Source organism: Cygnus olor, chromosome 2 (genome assembly GCF_009769625.2).
Source record: "Cygnus olor isolate bCygOlo1 chromosome 2, bCygOlo1.pri.v2, whole genome shotgun sequence".
In the NCBI taxonomy this organism is placed as follows: Eukaryota; Metazoa; Chordata; class Aves; order Anseriformes; family Anatidae; genus Cygnus; species Cygnus olor.
Window position 1 is genome coordinate 146,480,619 of NC_049170.1, and position 16,445 is coordinate 146,497,063.

The 16,445-nt window shown below is 42.9% G+C and overlaps 1 protein-coding gene across 1 annotated transcript in view; it reads right to left on the reverse strand.

The window, feature by feature from the left end:
• Positions 1-9,322: 9,322 nt before the first annotated feature.
• Positions 9,323-16,445, reverse strand: part of EXT1 (exostosin glycosyltransferase 1) — a 170,105-nt gene continuing 162,982 nt past the window's right edge. The window contains exons 9-11 of the mRNA XM_040546935.1: positions 13,397-13,557; positions 12,260-12,431; positions 9,323-9,786 (exon numbers count right to left, since the gene is read on the reverse strand). Of these exons, the coding sequence (XP_040402869.1) occupies positions 9,601-9,786; positions 12,260-12,431; positions 13,397-13,557 (519 nt within the window). The 3' untranslated portion in view covers positions 9,323-9,600. The remainder of the gene's footprint in view (positions 9,787-12,259; positions 12,432-13,396; positions 13,558-16,445) is intronic.

Here is a 16,445-nt window from a genome sequence, read left to right on the forward strand (position 1 = left end):
TTGCCTTTGGAGTGAACTAGACAGATTTCGATACTTAAGGGGATTGCATTTAAATCATCTGTGGATTTTGAAAACAACATTATTGCTTGGTATCACAAGCAATTCCCAATTTTTAGATCTTCTTGAGCTAGACTCAGTTTTACTCTTAATAGCAACAATTCTATTATAGCTGCGAGGGAGATGGAATTGCAATGAACTGGCATACATTTTCCTTAAAAATTATAAAGTGACAAATGCTTTATTTCACCTTCTCTTGAGGTTTTGCTGGGTATTAAAAATAATCTTAATGTAGTCACTGTTTGGCATTAACATAGTGCTTCAGCTACCTGTTTCATCGCAGAATCAGAGAAAGGCTTAGGTTGTAAAAAACCTTAAAGATCACCACGTTCCAACCCCGCTCTGACAGCCCCACATCCTTCTTGTGCTGGGAGCCCCAGACCAGGACGCAGCACTCCAGGTGGGGCCTCACAGGGGCAGAGCAGAGGGGCACAATCACCTCCCTCCCCTGCTGGCGACCCCTCTGGGCTGCAAGTGTGCACTGCTGGCTCATGTCACACCTTTTGTCCACCAGAAACCCCAGGCCTCTCTGGGCAAGGCTGCTCTCAGAGTTCTTCTCCCAGTCTGTCCTCATGTCTGGGATTGCCCCAATCCAGGTGCAGCACCTTGCACTTGGAATTGTTGAACCTCATTAGGTTCACATGGTCCCATTTATCTAGCATGTCCAGGTCCCTTTGGATGGCATCCCTTCCTTCTGTTGTATCAACTGCACCACTCAGCTTGGTGTCATCTGCAAACTTGCTGAGGGTGCACTCGATCCCACTGTCTATGTTGTTGATAAAGATATGAAACAATGAAACAAACTCGGGACAGTACTGGTCCGAAGACTGACCCCTGAGGGACACCAGTCATCACCAGCCTCCCCCTGGACATAGAGCCATTGACCACCACTCTCTGGGTGTGGCCTTCAAGACAATTTTTTATCTGCTGAATGGTCCTCTCTTCAAATCCATCTTTGTCCAAGTTGGAGAGCAGGATGCCATGTGGGACCATGTCAAAGGCCATACAGAAGTCCAGGTAGATGACATTGATCACTTTTCCCTTGTAAACTGATGTAGTCACTCGATCACAGAAGGCCACCAGATTGGTCAAGCACAATTTGCCCTTGGTGAAGCCATGCGGGCTGTCTCAGATCACCTCCTTGTCTTGCATGTGCCTTGACATTGCTTCCAGGAGGATCTATTCCATGATCTTTCCAGGCACAGCTATTTCAGGAGAAGCAGAGGATTGTGTGTTTTCTTGTCAGCCTCTCACAAGGTGCTGCTCACATTGTAAATGTGGTTTTGTTATCTGGAAGGATCAAGACATCACTGAATAAAAAGTTATTGTAACTTTGAAAGTCTAATTCTGCTCTTTTTCAGGGCCAAAACCATCCACTGTCTTCAACACAAATAAGAGCGATTTACACCATGTGAGCAAGAGGAAAATCTGTTTCTTCTTAATGTATCAGCCCTTCATTACTGTGATTTAAATGTTTGGTTTTCAAAGCTCATTTCAGATATTCTTACCTTGCCCATTGTAATGTTTTCTTCCCAATTCCCTGATGCTCCATCGGTAGTAGCAACAGTGTGGGCACAGTGATCAGCACATTAGCACCTTACCTACTGCACCATGGGGCTTCACAGCAGCTTTAGGTGATGAGATGGTAAAATGGGGCAGATTTTCAGAAAAACCCTAGTACCTACATAGCAGACTGTGGTAGAACTAAAAACTGAATGTTTGAGTAGCTGACTAGTCTGTTTCAAGCTGGTATCTTCAAAAGAGCACGGTGGCTGCAGATGACTCTGTTTTTCCAGCTCCAGGTCAAGATGACAAAAAAGGTCCCAATTTCTTCCTTAAAAATAAAAAAAAAAGAAAAAAATCAAGATATTTTCAGTCTTCTACAAGGCTATCAAAGAGAACCCCACTGGTGATGCCACAGACCTCAGTCTGTTTATTAAGAACTAGAACTGAATGCGTATCTCTTTCAGAAAGGAACAAAATCCCTTGTGTTTGTTTGGCGAACATGAATGTGAGCTGTTTCAAAGTAGAGAGAAAGGGAGAAGTTTGAGGAAAAAGATTTTACAGGGTCAAAATTCTCTTTTCTGCTGCAACTTCAAAAGAGTGCTGTGGGTTTTTTTTCATTTGTTTGTTTGTTTCAGTCACTACCTCAGCAGCTGTTGTTAACATTGTGTTCTTCAAATACCCTCTTGTGAAATCTCAGGAATGGCTCTATCCTGTGTTTTCTGGAAAGAAAAAATATCTGTTCCTTAATTCACTTCACCACCACCAGCAAAACAACAGTTAATTACAGAATGGAAGCAGGGAGGAGCTCGAGCCAACAGAGGAGCCACTGCAGCAGGCAAACACCCATTCATCCTTAATGCGCCATAGAAATGCAGGTAATGTGCAAAATGAGCTACACTACCTGGAGCAGGCAGCTCATAAAATTCATGTACAGCCCTGAATGCGATGCAGAGAAACAGAAGTGTGGAATACAGCTCATCATGCAGCTAGTGTAATGTCACCACCACACTGCTCAAAATCTTGAGCAAAATCTGTTTCTCTCTGATAACATTGTGGATGCAATTAGCTAATAGCTTTAGAAAGGGAAAGCAGGGACCTGTTCCTTTTCTCTTTACTAAACATTTAAAAGAGAAAATAAAGTAAGACGTTGATCAGTGCCAACTCTCTTATCTATCTCCGTTCAAGTGACAGCACAATGAGTTTCAGCGAGATTTTTCAAAATAGCCCTACAGTCAAAAGTGCATTTAGAGTTGAATTGATTATGCACTACATATTTTGGGCCAGATCCTCAGTTTGAGCAAGTAAGCAAAGTCCCAGGGACTTCCTTGGCCTGGCTTTGATTTATTCCAGCTATGTTTTCGTTCCCAGGGTGGCAGGTTAGCATGCAAAGCTGACACACGGCGGGATGCCTCTCACCTAGCCAGTACAATGCACAGATCTCCAATGAAGCTCGTCCTCATCTGACAGGCTGCTTTTCTATACATCTATACAGAGATCAAGTAGGCACAAATTCTCTGAGGGACCATTTCATCTGATTTATTTTGCGTTTGATCTCCACTGACTACATAGGCCGCTAGGGGTGCACAGCTATAGCAGTAGCTTGGTGCAGCTCAGGTTTGCCCTTCTGAAGGAATTATTCTAATTTTTTCCACTTACCCCATTTTGGTTCACATCATGGAGCAGCGCTGGAGCACACGAACTGGATCCGTTTCAGGTGAAACTAAACTGGAAGATGCCAAAGCATATCAAATGCTTTATCAAATCCATCTCCATTTCTGAATCACGCCCTCCCAGATGTGGGAAGTCTGGAAGTCAGGTTTCAGGCTACAGCTCTACACCAACTAGCCCGTGCTACTTGTTAACATAGACAACTGCCTCCTGGTAGCTCCTGCAGTTGTAGCTCTCTGTATTTAATCAAATTAATTCCACCCCAAGTTGTTTTGCATAAATAATATGGCCACAAGCTCAGAGTTGAAGTGTTGAAGGAGTAAGAATGCTGTTCCAGGACTGTTTTCAGGGTAACATTATTTTTCCTTTAATTTTCTGGTGGGGAGAAGCCCGTAGCCAATATCATCAGTGCCTGTTGGGATGCTCTGTTTTGGAGGAACCTGTCCTGACTCATCAAACCAGAAGAATAGATAGGATGACAATTTAAGGACCTCTCCATGCTCTGATAGTCTGAACCCCAGAAGGGATAAGGCCAGCCCTGGACATCTCTGATCAGAACAAACCAATGACAAATCCCTCAAATTTATAGGCCAGTGATGTTGTCAGGAACTTTCCCAGCATGGGATTCATCAGACCAGGTGCTGGTACCTGTGCTGCAGGGTCTGCAATGAGTGTGCTTGTACTGTCAGCGCAGAAAAGCCAGTACACATGAGATGCAATTTATTTCCTGTAAAAGTCCATGTCTAAAGCAGGTGAGGAAGATAACCCCCAGAAATATTTTGCTCTGTCCATTGAGTACACAAGGAGACAGTGAGGTCCAGCTCAGACAGCCAGGAGGGTTTTGTAGGTATTTAAAGTTAGGTGGGATGAATGTAATCCCCAGTGACTGGGATGAGCTTCTGAAATCCCCCTAACAATGAACGTCTCAATAAATTATTACATTCTTAGCCTTCAGGGGTCAGCCTTCCAAGGCCTCCAGGCTGGTGGAGCATTTTTGCACATATGAATTCATAGTGACTCCTACTAAAAGTCAATGTTATCTACCAATTACTGTGTCACAACACAGGGATACTGTCCCACCATACGTAAGTGACACAGACCGAATTTTGTCTGCCCTTGGGTAAGACAGTAAACACCTATCAATGTTACTGGACTGTGCATAGATGCTACACCATTTATGTTATCCATGTAACAGACTTGTAAGATATACACATAGAGTTTGCTCGGTTCAAGTTGAGGAGAAAGAGCCATTCATTTAATTACCCTGAACTTGAGATACATGGCAATCATGCTCCCAAATTTGCATTTTCAACAGTACAAGCAACAATTGTTATTTTACTTTAAAAATAAAAACACACTGCAGCAGAAATGTACGTCCTTTATTAACAACTTTTCAAAATAAATCTGAAGAAAAAAAGTCTTTGGTGACACTATCTATAAAAACAACCTATTTTAGATGGTAAACCTATGATGTTATACAGGTTAATGAAATAAACCAAATTATATGGCTTTTTAATTTCTCATTCTCTCTTTTTCTCTCACTCACACTTGCTTTAGGTTTAATTGCACCATGTTTTAATAGTCAAACAAAGAGGGAGAAACACTTTAAAAAAGATGTGGCAGCACTATGAAAACATTGGTAATGCATTAGAAAATTTTTCTCAAAAATGTACATTTTATACAAAATAAGATTGTATTTGTTTGCTTTTTTTGCTTTACATTTTCCCACCTAAGAATTCCCATTTCATGTTTCCATTCTCATCATCCAAACACTATACATATCGTCTCTCAAAATAAATATACAGGATTATGTACAAGGCCACAGGGCCCATTGGATCATCACTAACCCACTGAGAAAGAGTCACTAAAAAAATCATGAAAAGGTGGGAGGGGGCATCCCAAAGCCTCTGATGATTCCCATTAACCCCCCTAATTTAACTCCAACTTTAAAAATGTGTGTGAAAACAGTTAGAACAGTGGTATAAAGGCCAGCTTGACTTGGTTTTAAACAAGGGTGAGATGTACAAAACTTTGGAAGATGCAGTTTTGTTTCCAGCAGACGCCAGCTAAGGTCTGCATGGGGCAGGAGACCACAGGCCTGTCCCTGCCAGATCCCACTAAAGCCCATGAAAATGGCCCTGTCAGGATGACACCCCTAAATTTCTGTATTTCTGAGTCGGCCTGGAAAAAAGACCAAACACCAATCCCCCCTGTGCTGTGAGAGCACTTTTAACTGGGGGAATTAATGAAATTGCTGTCCGTCAATACAGGTGTTATGACAAACACCGAGTAGCCTTTTATTTGGGATATGGGGGTAGAGAGAGAAAGAGGAAGATACTCTATCTTACACTGGGAACTTAAAGAATTAACAAATAAAACTAGTCTACTTTGCACTGTTTTTTATTTTTTCAGTGTCAAATGATTACTTCCGTTCTTGAAATGACATCTTTTGGTAAATGAGCTATTTTAAAAGGCGCTCATTGGTGAAAGATTAATTCCTTTGTCAAAGTTGCTTCTACGAAAGAAATTGAAATCTGAAGGCGATCAAATCCATGGTGTTTTCAAATGGAAAAGATCAAAGCGCTCGATAGCCATGCATTAGCACATCACTGTGTTCATTATGAAAGTGTAGCATAGCTTAAACATTCACCTTTGGAAAAAGTTACGGTGATAACTTGAGTTTTTCACAACATAGAAAGAGGGCAAATAAAATCTTGTACAGGCCCAAAGGACTGCATGGAGAGCCAGGCACTTTCTATCTTGGAAATTTGCCCCTGTTTTTGTGTCTCATTTTTCTCATTGTGAAACCCTCCTCCAGCAATAGATTTCGTTGAAATTATAACTGGGAAGGGTTTCTTTCTTTCTTTCTTTCTTTCTTTCTTTCTTTCTTTCTTTCTTTCTTTCTTTCTTTCTTTCTTTTTTTCTTTTTCTTTCTTTCTTTCTTTCTTTCTTTCTTTCTTTCTTTCTTTCTTTTTTCTTTCTTTCTTTCTTTCTTTCTTTCTTTCTTTCTTTCTTTTTCTTTTTTCTTTTTTCCCTTTAATAAATTCAATTAAAAATTCATAATTTCTCCCAAACTCTAATCCCTATTTTCACTCTGTTTTAATGGCATGGATCTGTTCACATTCATCCATCCATCTCACCCCTGATTAAATTAAGGTCAGTAACCTTTACAAAAGGCCACATGCATAACACTCAGTCAAGTCATCAGGCATTCAAGTACCTGTAAAGTAAAGGCTAACATAGCCTGCTGTTAATGAAAAATAAAATAAGAGAAGGAAATTATAATAAAAAATACAAAAGGAGCAACAAGGAGTGAACCTTGTTTCAGCACCATCTGAATTAAGGGGGGGGGAAAGGACAAAACCATTAACTCGCACGTAGGGTGTGATAAAAGGGTGATTTCACTCACTAAAGGAACAACACGGCTCTATCCGACACAGACACGCACAGGAGACTTGGAAGCAGGCCTAGTGTCCGCAGGAGCACCTGCTGACAGCATCCGCACCGAGTGTAACACGCCGAGTCTCTACGCTGCATCTGCGTCCAGCTCTTTCCGTGGGTGCCCAGGCCACGGACGCAGACCTATGGCCATTGTCCTACCGGCCGCGAGACGCATTCCCTCCTAGAGAGGTGGTCATGCCCGGGTAACGTACTGCAAAGAGGAATGTGCCTAAATATCCTGATCCCTTCTGGAGCTGACCCTGCCATTGTTTCTAGCTTAATTAGCGATCTGTAAACAGAAAGGACCTCGAACCGCGTTCAGAGCGAGCCTTAGCATGGTCTCTTTCAGCCGCCCCAAAAAGCGATGGTAACAGAATGTCAAACAGCTTAAAGGCCTGGCCTTTCTCGCTGCACTCCAAAACAGGCTGGCTGCTCCCTTGTTACTCAAAATCCAACCCATGTGCCCCCAAATGGCACTAACTAAAAGAGAAGCAGAATTACAATTCTTGTTTTTTGTAGGATCCCCTCTTTCCCTCTCCCTGTTCCCCCTAGACCAGTAGCTACTTCCCCAAGCTGCAGATGCTCCTGCGGGCAAATCCATGCACCTGCCCCCAGACCAGACCACGAGCAAAGCGCGACCCCTGCCCACCTCGTCCAGTGTCTGACACAAGCTCCAAAAACAGTCTGAGGAGAAGATGTATTCCAGTCCCTGGAAGAGCTGCCTGATTTGCAAGAGGACAAAATGGCACAGGAGCTGCTTTACGGGATGTGGGGAGCTGAAGTAGCAGCTCATCATACAGAGACAGGAGGATATCCTGCTCCCTGTCTACCTCTACTCTTGCCTCTCTCCACATACTGACCCTCTAAAATGGCATTAAAAATGGAGCAAATGGTCAGTTTTCTGTGACTTTAGTTAGATGGGTTCACAGGGAGCATCTGGTGGGCACCAGAGTGTCAGAAGGTGCGAGGCGAGACTGCACGGCCAGGGGTAGGGAGCAGGGGAATGTGGCACCTCTTCCCTTCAGCAGCAGTTAGTCACTGGCTGCAGTCTCACACATGTTTTGGCAGATTCCTTTAAAGATTTGGTTCAGATTTAACACAAAATGTCAGGAACCTGATGTTCCTGCCCTAACTCGCTGTGCTCTGTTCAAATACTGCAATACATATGCAAAGCGAACCTCTCTTTGCAAGTCTTTACATGCCAAATTGCATACAAACATTTAGTAATATGTACTTTGCAGTTTTAAAGCAACTTTCAGGTTAGGGATCTTGATCTTGCCATCTCAAGAAAAAATATTTAGGCTTTATGGCATTCCCTCTAATACCAATAACTATTACTTTTACAGACGAGGATCTGAGGCATGCCTCAGTTATGGGAGTTGCTTAAAGCTGTGTAGTAACTCAGTGCTTGAGCCTGAATGAAATGTAATTCTGGTCCATCCTTCCTATTTCTCGAGCTACTCTTCACCCCTGGTACTGGACAGCCTGGATGCAAAGGAATGAGGTATAGAAAGGCTTACTGGTCCATAGTGTGTGGGCATGACGCTACGCCCTCTTGCTGTGACTCCAGCAGAGTTCTCAGGGGGGCTATTGTCACAGAATGCCCCAATGCACCTCAAAAATGTGAGATTTTGAAATGTTTTTAAAGTGCTTATTGTCTTAGCAAATCATAACAACACCTTCCTGACACAGATCACCACTTCCGTTTTCATTCTTGAATTTAAAGAAGCACATAACTAAGCAAAGCAGTACAAAGAAGTAAACAATTGGAATACTTCCACTTAAAAAATACTTCCATCTGAAATGATAAAACCATTTTGGAGCATGAGCAAAGCTGGTATTTCTGGGGCAGGCTTTTGCCCAAGTTACCCTGCCTCAAGCAACTCTGGGAGAACCCACTGCTGCCAGCACCGATATCTGACAACGCACTTTACTTCAGGTGTCGAAACTCCAGGAGGGAATTTCTCCACTTATTTGCACCAAAAAATAAAATAAGAAGAGAAGCCCGTGATTCGATTTCATTTAAAACACTTTGTTACAGGCCAAATTCCTGTGTTGCAAGTACTAACATGCTTCCTTTTTTTGCCAACATCTCTCTTGCCCTCAACACAAAGCTATTTCTAGAGGCTCGGCTGCTGTGGCCAGGCAGCAGCAATGGCTCAGGCGGGCTGCATGTGCCCCACACCGGCCGTGCCATGCTCGCCCACTGGCAGGGCCACAGGGAGTGAGGCTCCGCTGCCAGAAGCAGCAAGCGCCACCGGCCTGCTCCTCGGCAGGGATGTTCCTCTCCCCGCTCAGCGCAGGGCCGGGTGTGTTCCAACACGGGCCCCCCGCCAGCAGGATCTACGCTTGCGCATCGCTCACTGGGGGCTCTCCAGTTTTCCATCCATCCCAAGGAGTTTTGCCATAGTGGCCGCTACTGGCTTGCGGAAAACGGAGAAACAAAATATTAAAAAGTCAGCAGTAAAGGAGAAACATAATACTCCATTTCTGTCCTGCTTGTGCTCAATTCGTTTCTGAAACTGCTGCATTTTCTCCCTGTGAGATTCAAGCGTTTAACTTTGCAGGGGAAAATGAATGAAAATTGCAATGACAATCAAACGCATGAAAGAAAGAAATGGCAGCTTTGAAATATTCACAACCAACACAATTTTGATTAAAGAAAGAACTCTGTTTTTAATAGTTTTTTTTTTGATCATTAAAAAAGTTTAAACCTGCATAGCAATCATTTCAAAAATAATTATTTAATGTTCCATAATGAAACTGTACACAACCTAGTCGTGAGCAACAGAAGCCTGCCAGGCGGGTGAAGCAGTCCGGAGCCGTGCGCCCCCGGGCGCCGCTCGCCGTTTTCCGGTACGGCCGTGCCGCGGCACAGTCTGGCTCCAGGCGGGGCTGGGGGTGGCGCAGCCCCCTCGGCAGCGCTCCTCAGAGTCGTTCAATGTCTCGGTACTTCTTTCTCAAGATGGAGACCTGGTCTTTAAAGAGGACAGGGTCGAGCCTCATCTGAGAGTGGATCAGCGGCATATAGCCAAACCAGCTGGCGAAAGTGTTCATGCAGCTCTGCCGCTGGGCGAAGTGGTCAGGGTCAGCCCAGCGCGAGGCCCGGGACGTCTGTGTGGAGAGCAGAGCAAGAAGTTAGGTGGCGGCTGTGAGGTAACAAAATGGCGGGCGCCACGGCCAGGCTGACGCCATGCTGTGGGGTGGTGTCACCAGGGCTCGATAGCGCCCAGCTCAGTGGCAGCCGCAGGGGATGAAGTGTGCTCTGTGAGGGGTTTCAAGACAGGGGAAGGATGCCCTGTCTGTGGCGGTAGCTGTCGATGGCAGGCTGGCCACCCCAGCCTTCAAAACACCACTGAGGGCAGCACAGCATGGTGATCTGAGTGTCCGACTGTGGGCTGGCCTCACCCAGAGCGTGACACCCCTAGGCAGGCCTCCCAGAGCCTGCCAGCATGCTACCTCACCCCATCTCTCTCTCTCTCTCTCTTTATTTTTAAACCCTCAAGCTATTTAGGAGAGAGAACAAGTCATTAAAAACCAACAGGAAAGGAAAGATGGCTGCTGTTTTCCACTGGATGTGCACATCCTACAGTCAAGCTGCTGCCCATGGCCCTCAGCCATAGGAGAAAGATACACTGAAATTAGTTTTTTCAGGTCAAAACCACATTTTTTGCAGTCCAGACTTGCAGAAATTTATACAAATTTCAACTAGCTTCTAACTGAGCTCAGTAAAAGTCAACACAAGTTGTATATATGTGAAATCCTGTGGACTAACTTTCCAAAGTTGAGGGCAGCTGTAATTCCTATAAAAGTCCATTGAAAATCAACATCTCTGAGAAAAGAAGCCCTAACAGCTTTAAAGCAGTTATTGCTCTCTATCTGTACCTGGCCTATGTGTATGAACACAACAGAACTATTACTTACGAGAAGCTATGAATGCTGTGAAACTGCTGTTTTGTTTTGTGCCACTTCTCATGCATCTCTATGGCACTTATGTTTCCACTACACTTTAAAAACAAATATAAATTCATAAGCTCAAAGTGTGCTAATTAAAATGGGAAGAAACTGATAAAGTCAGGGAACTGCCAAATGATTGTTGTATAAGATTTGATCTTTATCCAAGGTCTGTCCAGTTTAGCTCAAGTGGTAGCTTATAATGTGCATTGATTACAGACTCTTGACTATACAGAGGCACTAAAGAGCAAGCAAAAGCTTGTTGCTAGAGGATTATAGCAGACATTCTGTCCATTAGCAGTGAATTTCCATATGACTATTAATCTCTGTCACAACACGGAGGTTATGTTTATTTTTTATTTGTCTTTCAAGGAATTATGAACATAGTCCATTACATTTCCCAAAGCTGCAGGAACAACTTGTCTTTTAGAGAGTTATAGTTCATGGCTGACTTAAGCCACCCGTACTAAAAAAGTAAAATGAATGTTCAGACTTTGCCAAACAGCCAAAGCACATCCCTGTGGAGAGGTGAAACTCAAACTGGAAGCAATAGGCACTTTCTGGATGACACCTTATTGTTCATGTAAGGTCTCCCAGGTACCCAGATGAGTCTGAACTGCTGAATACTACCTATACATGAGATGAAAATGCAGTGGCATACAGATAAGGGAGTCTACAAACTCCCTACAGAGTAGGGAGATAAGGGAGTCTACATACAGATAAGGGAGTCTACATACAAAAAGTATGGCCACTCCCCACTCAAAGATACAGATAATGCTAACAGGAGAAAATGTGAGGGGAAAATAGAGGGCTGCTTCTTTCTCCTCTCTCCTCCTTACCCTAGTAATCCTGGTAGTACTGATCACAGACATTGTGGCAGCACAGATAGAAGATTGTTCAGGACTTGGAGGTCTTATAGGACTTTTTATTACTCTCATCATTTGCTCACACAAGGGAGGAGCAGATGTGCCCCCAAGTTAACGTGCATCCCTGTTACTAGAAGGTATACCTATTTCTGTCACAATAGAATACTTATCCAGGAGCTGGAAGAGGCCCCAAAGCACATGTTTCATGGCTGCTAGTGAGTGATGGTGTCACCATGGGACAAAATGTTTCTTGTGGGAAAAAAAAACTCTTTAAAAATCATGAATTACCTCTGTTGTGACAGTCCAATGTCAGTGCTTGAATCACAGTATATACTTGAAAATGGTATAGGGATGGCCTGGTACATTATATATTCATTATTAATAATTAAAAATTTAAAACCTTTAGAGAATTTAATTCTGCTTCTAGCATTCCATGAAGTCTTAGGTCTAGAATATTTAATTAGAAAACTGGAGTTTAACTAAAATTCAGTCACTAGCATCATCAGTTCCGTGACTGTGAGATCACTATGAATAACGTAGTGTGAGAAATTATGAAGAGAAGTTGTTATCTATAGTAGGTGTTTGCCATTTCTCCCTCTGGACTTCCCGTCATTATAATAAGCAAGTCTATAGTCTACTTATAGCTCTGCCATGCTGAAAACTGCAAAAATAGACAGAATGCTATTCATTCTGTAAGCCTGATTAGAAATTCAAAATGTTGTATTGTCAATGCCTCCCAACATCTAAAATATGCCGTGGATACATACCTGTCCCATCATGGTCTCCTTATACTGTTTTTTCTGTGTTACTTTGATTGGAGGCAATTTTGTCACAGCTGACACCAAAAAATTCATTAGAATGTCCTCACAATTGGCCAGTTGGTCCACCATATTCTTTAGGCTGGCAGGCAGGTAATGAGTGTACAGGTAGTGATAATATCTGGAAAGCAACAGCAGGGTTATTAAGACAAGTCACTGGGCTTTCAGGGACTATGAACTCTGTCTCAGCTGAGACAGAAATTTTGTCTCAACTCTGGATACACCAGATCCCTTCTTCTTGTCTCATCCTCCAACAAGAAGGGAGAACTAATCAGTATCTCATCAAAACAGTAAACAGCACTAATAACAAAACAAAACATGTTGTTTTTTTTTTAAATGTTAAAAGAAAAAATGCAGACCTAAGTGTTAAGATAATGAAGAAGTAGGAAAGAGAGCACCCTCATTGCTATATTGGGATAGCCAATACCAATGTGTTTATCTTCTATTTCTTCTTTCAAAACTGTTCAGTCAGAAAGAACTCTGTTACATTAGCCTGCTACTGTCCTCATTGTTCAAATTATTCTCCTTTGGGCCTATATCATCCCCTATGGTCTTCTTTGCTGGGATGTAGATCAGGTACTGCAGAATACAATGCCTTTCTCCTAAAATCTAGAGAGTCCTTTGGTCTGCGGAAGTTCTAACAACAGGGGTTTTCCCCAATATGCTGATCTGTGATGTGTCCACTGTGCTACATTTTTAGAGTAGCCAGAAGACTTTGTAGACTGCAGCTGTCAGCCAACACATACCCAGAGCTGGTCTGGAAGTAACCTCCTTTCTGCTATGCTACAGGCCATTCAGCCGAGCCGCTTAATGAATTCGGGAACTCTTTGAAGTGTGTAATTCCCGATGTTAAAAAGAGCAGTCCGACTGCCTCAAAATACAAGTGACTTCAAAGACACCCAACAAGCGCAATAATGATTACCAGATCCCCAGAGCTAAACCAAGAACTTAAATTATTACCCCATAAAAAGTAGACCCATTTATTATCTTTCCATTTTTCCCCTCCCCGGAAGACTGTTCTTCATCCCCCTCTCCCCCCACTTTGTTTCATGCACAAGGAGGACAGCAGATGCTTTGGATTCTTACTTGTGGTAAATAGCAGCTCCTGTCAATACCATGGAATAGTCATTAGTCCACTTGGAGGTATAGCCCCACCTCTCCTTAGTGTTGTCCCAGAAGTGACTGCGAGCAGGGTACCCTACAATCCTCTCTGGAAAACTCTGCCAAACCGTAAAGGCAAAATCCACCTGCAGACAAAGACAGAGGCCAAATGAATACCAAAATTGTTTCAACAAATGTCAACAAAACAAAATACTACCTTGTCACTAATTCATAATTCAAAATCTTGGAACTGTTGCAAAACATTAATTCTATGTATTCATCAGTAAATTAAACTGACTGCTTGACATTTTGCCCTATAATTATGCACATTTTAATGGTTCCTGTTAAAGGGAGTCTAGAGCATCACAGCATTACATTAACATTTTCAAGCTTGCCCTTTACATATCAAACCTTTTCAAGTTACAGAAAGAATAGGTGTAGGTGCATGCATTTATACTTAGATGCAATATAGAGTGGTCATAGCCATGTGGGAAACCGAACCTTTTGCACGTATTCATGCATTTCACTTAACTACCATTTCAGCGCTGTCAACACAAAGCCTGGAAAATTGGGAGTCAAGCACCTTAAAGTTACAGGGGTAGCTCAGTGAGGTTAAAACTAACAACCAGTGTGGATTCCTTTTTTGTATTCCATCTGTTCCGAGCCTTTAAGGTGCATACAGGTGATACCTTTAAGACTGTCTGTATGACCAAGAGGGTTAAACGTATAGCTTAATACAGGGGAAGATAGATTCCCATGTAGCTAAATGGCTTTAGGAGTCTGCACTTTAAAAAAATGAATGATGCTATATGAGTCACAAGGTGTTAAATGCTGACAATAGAGTTTCTCATACCTATTTATTTATGTATTATTTTTCTTTTGTTGTAACTAGATTAATGACTCAAATCTCAGAGAACTGGGAAGGTGATATGAGATCGCTACCCCAGGATCCCACCAAACAAATACTGGTGATACGAGGAAAGGGATGATTGGGGTAGTTTGCAGAAGGCTCATCAGCATTTGATTTGAAAGGAGTTTGGCAAAAATACATATAGAAAGATTTTTATTACAGTAAAGTTGGTTGGCAGTCCCTTCAATTCAACTTACACTTTGGAACTCAAGCTAGACTGAAATTTTTAAAAGTGTTAAAGGCAATCCTAACTGTCCCAGTCAAAACCAAGAAAAAGAGACATTTGTTTCTGCATTGCATACAAAGTTCCCTCTCGATACCAGAGGGACCTAAAACCTTGCTCAAAAATGCTTGGAAAACCTTCCAAGAACACAGCCAAAGTCAAGGGTGTAGGGGTTAGATAAAGAAGAGCTGCTATGAGAACAGTCACATTTTGTGTGATTATTGTCAGACTTCTCTCATTTACAAGGATTTTTATGAAACAGAAGAGTCACACATGTACTGGAACACAAAGTTAGGGACTAGCTATTTTCTTTCAAGTTGTTTCAAGGAATCTGAGGCCAACGAGAAAGACAATGCGCACAAACCAGTTACCGTTGTGCTAGTTCTGATCTCATCCAAATCAATACCACATGAAAAAGCTAAAAGGTTTTTTTTTCCTTGTGAAGGCCTTTCCCATAAAGCCTGCCATCTGTTTTCTTTCGAGATGTTTGAGAATCTCAAACTTAAATAAATAATAAAGCGGCAACACCCAGTGTCCTCACTTGTGCATTCAAGTATCTGTCCTTGTACCGGTGAAACACAATAAAGCAATCACCCTAACAGAAAAAAAAAATCACTAGTCTTTATCCTCTGTAATTTTTAGTAGCATTACCACACAGCTGATCAGCAGGAAAAGCCAGCCTGGCTGCCAGTCTCTTAAATCCCCGTATCATTTCTAACTCATGCTGATTTCTAATTACTTCCCACACAAACATCCCTCTGTGCACATGACACAGGTCCTCTCACAAGAGCGACTGCGTGCCATTCTGCTGTGAATGGAAAATCTTTACTGCACGAGAACTGGACAGAGCAGAAGATGTGTCTGGTGACTGCTCCTCCCAACAGGAATGTGACCGTGTTTGACCACATTGCTAAATTGCCTCTTAAGGTCCCTGAAGCTTTGCCCCGACGACCACCCACGAGCAGCCAGTTTCAAGGGAAGTTTCATACCACGTGTTTCATGTCCACGTTTGAAACAGGCTATTTCTTCGTGTAAGCTGCATGATGAAGGAAATGAAGAAGTAGAAAGGCCCCAGTTCTTCACAGGGAGCCACCAGAGAGAGACGCTGACCCCAGCATCCTGGCTGAGGCATGCCAAAGTGGCAGGAGAGAGATGGCCAGCTGGATCTCTCTGCAGCACAGGGGTGTGAGGCTCACAGAGCCAAAACCCACCATGCACACATGCAGTATGGACGGCAAGCTGCTCACGGGAGGGAAGAATTCCCAAAGAAATGCTTACGTTGTTTCACACAATAACAAATGTTTGCATTTCAGAATGTTGAGTGTAAAACAAGGCCAAGTCGAACCCGAATGCTATTTATTTCACATACATTCCAAAAGCCTGAGTGACTACAAAGTTTGGACGATGACAAATGCCAGGCAAAACAAAACAAAGTCCCAAATCCTCAGGGAATCCACAGGTTGGATTGCTGTCACTACCACCTCAGTGCACACTGACAGGTCTTACCATGGCCCTCAGGGCAGCTGAGATTGGACCCTTCATCGTGAGCAACAACCTATTAGGAACTGCAGCCCTAGGACAAATGCCTTTTTTTTTTGGTTTGGGGTTTTTGGGCTGTGCAGGGCTTTGCACACGATTTGACAGCGGCTGTATTCTTCCTGATCTAGCAGGAACTATCAAGATGTAACCTTGGTATCACACTGGTTCAATGCCATTTGTAAAGCAGAAGAGGGCTGCCATGGCTCCTTCTGGAGCAGTTTAACCACAGCACAACAAAACCATAATTGGGAGAACAGCAGTCGCAATCTGATCCATTTAGAACAATTTCAGTGACATCTTAGGGTACATAGCAGTTACTGGCGGCTAGTGTTAGGGGTTTCCTCACTAACACACAAGCAGTA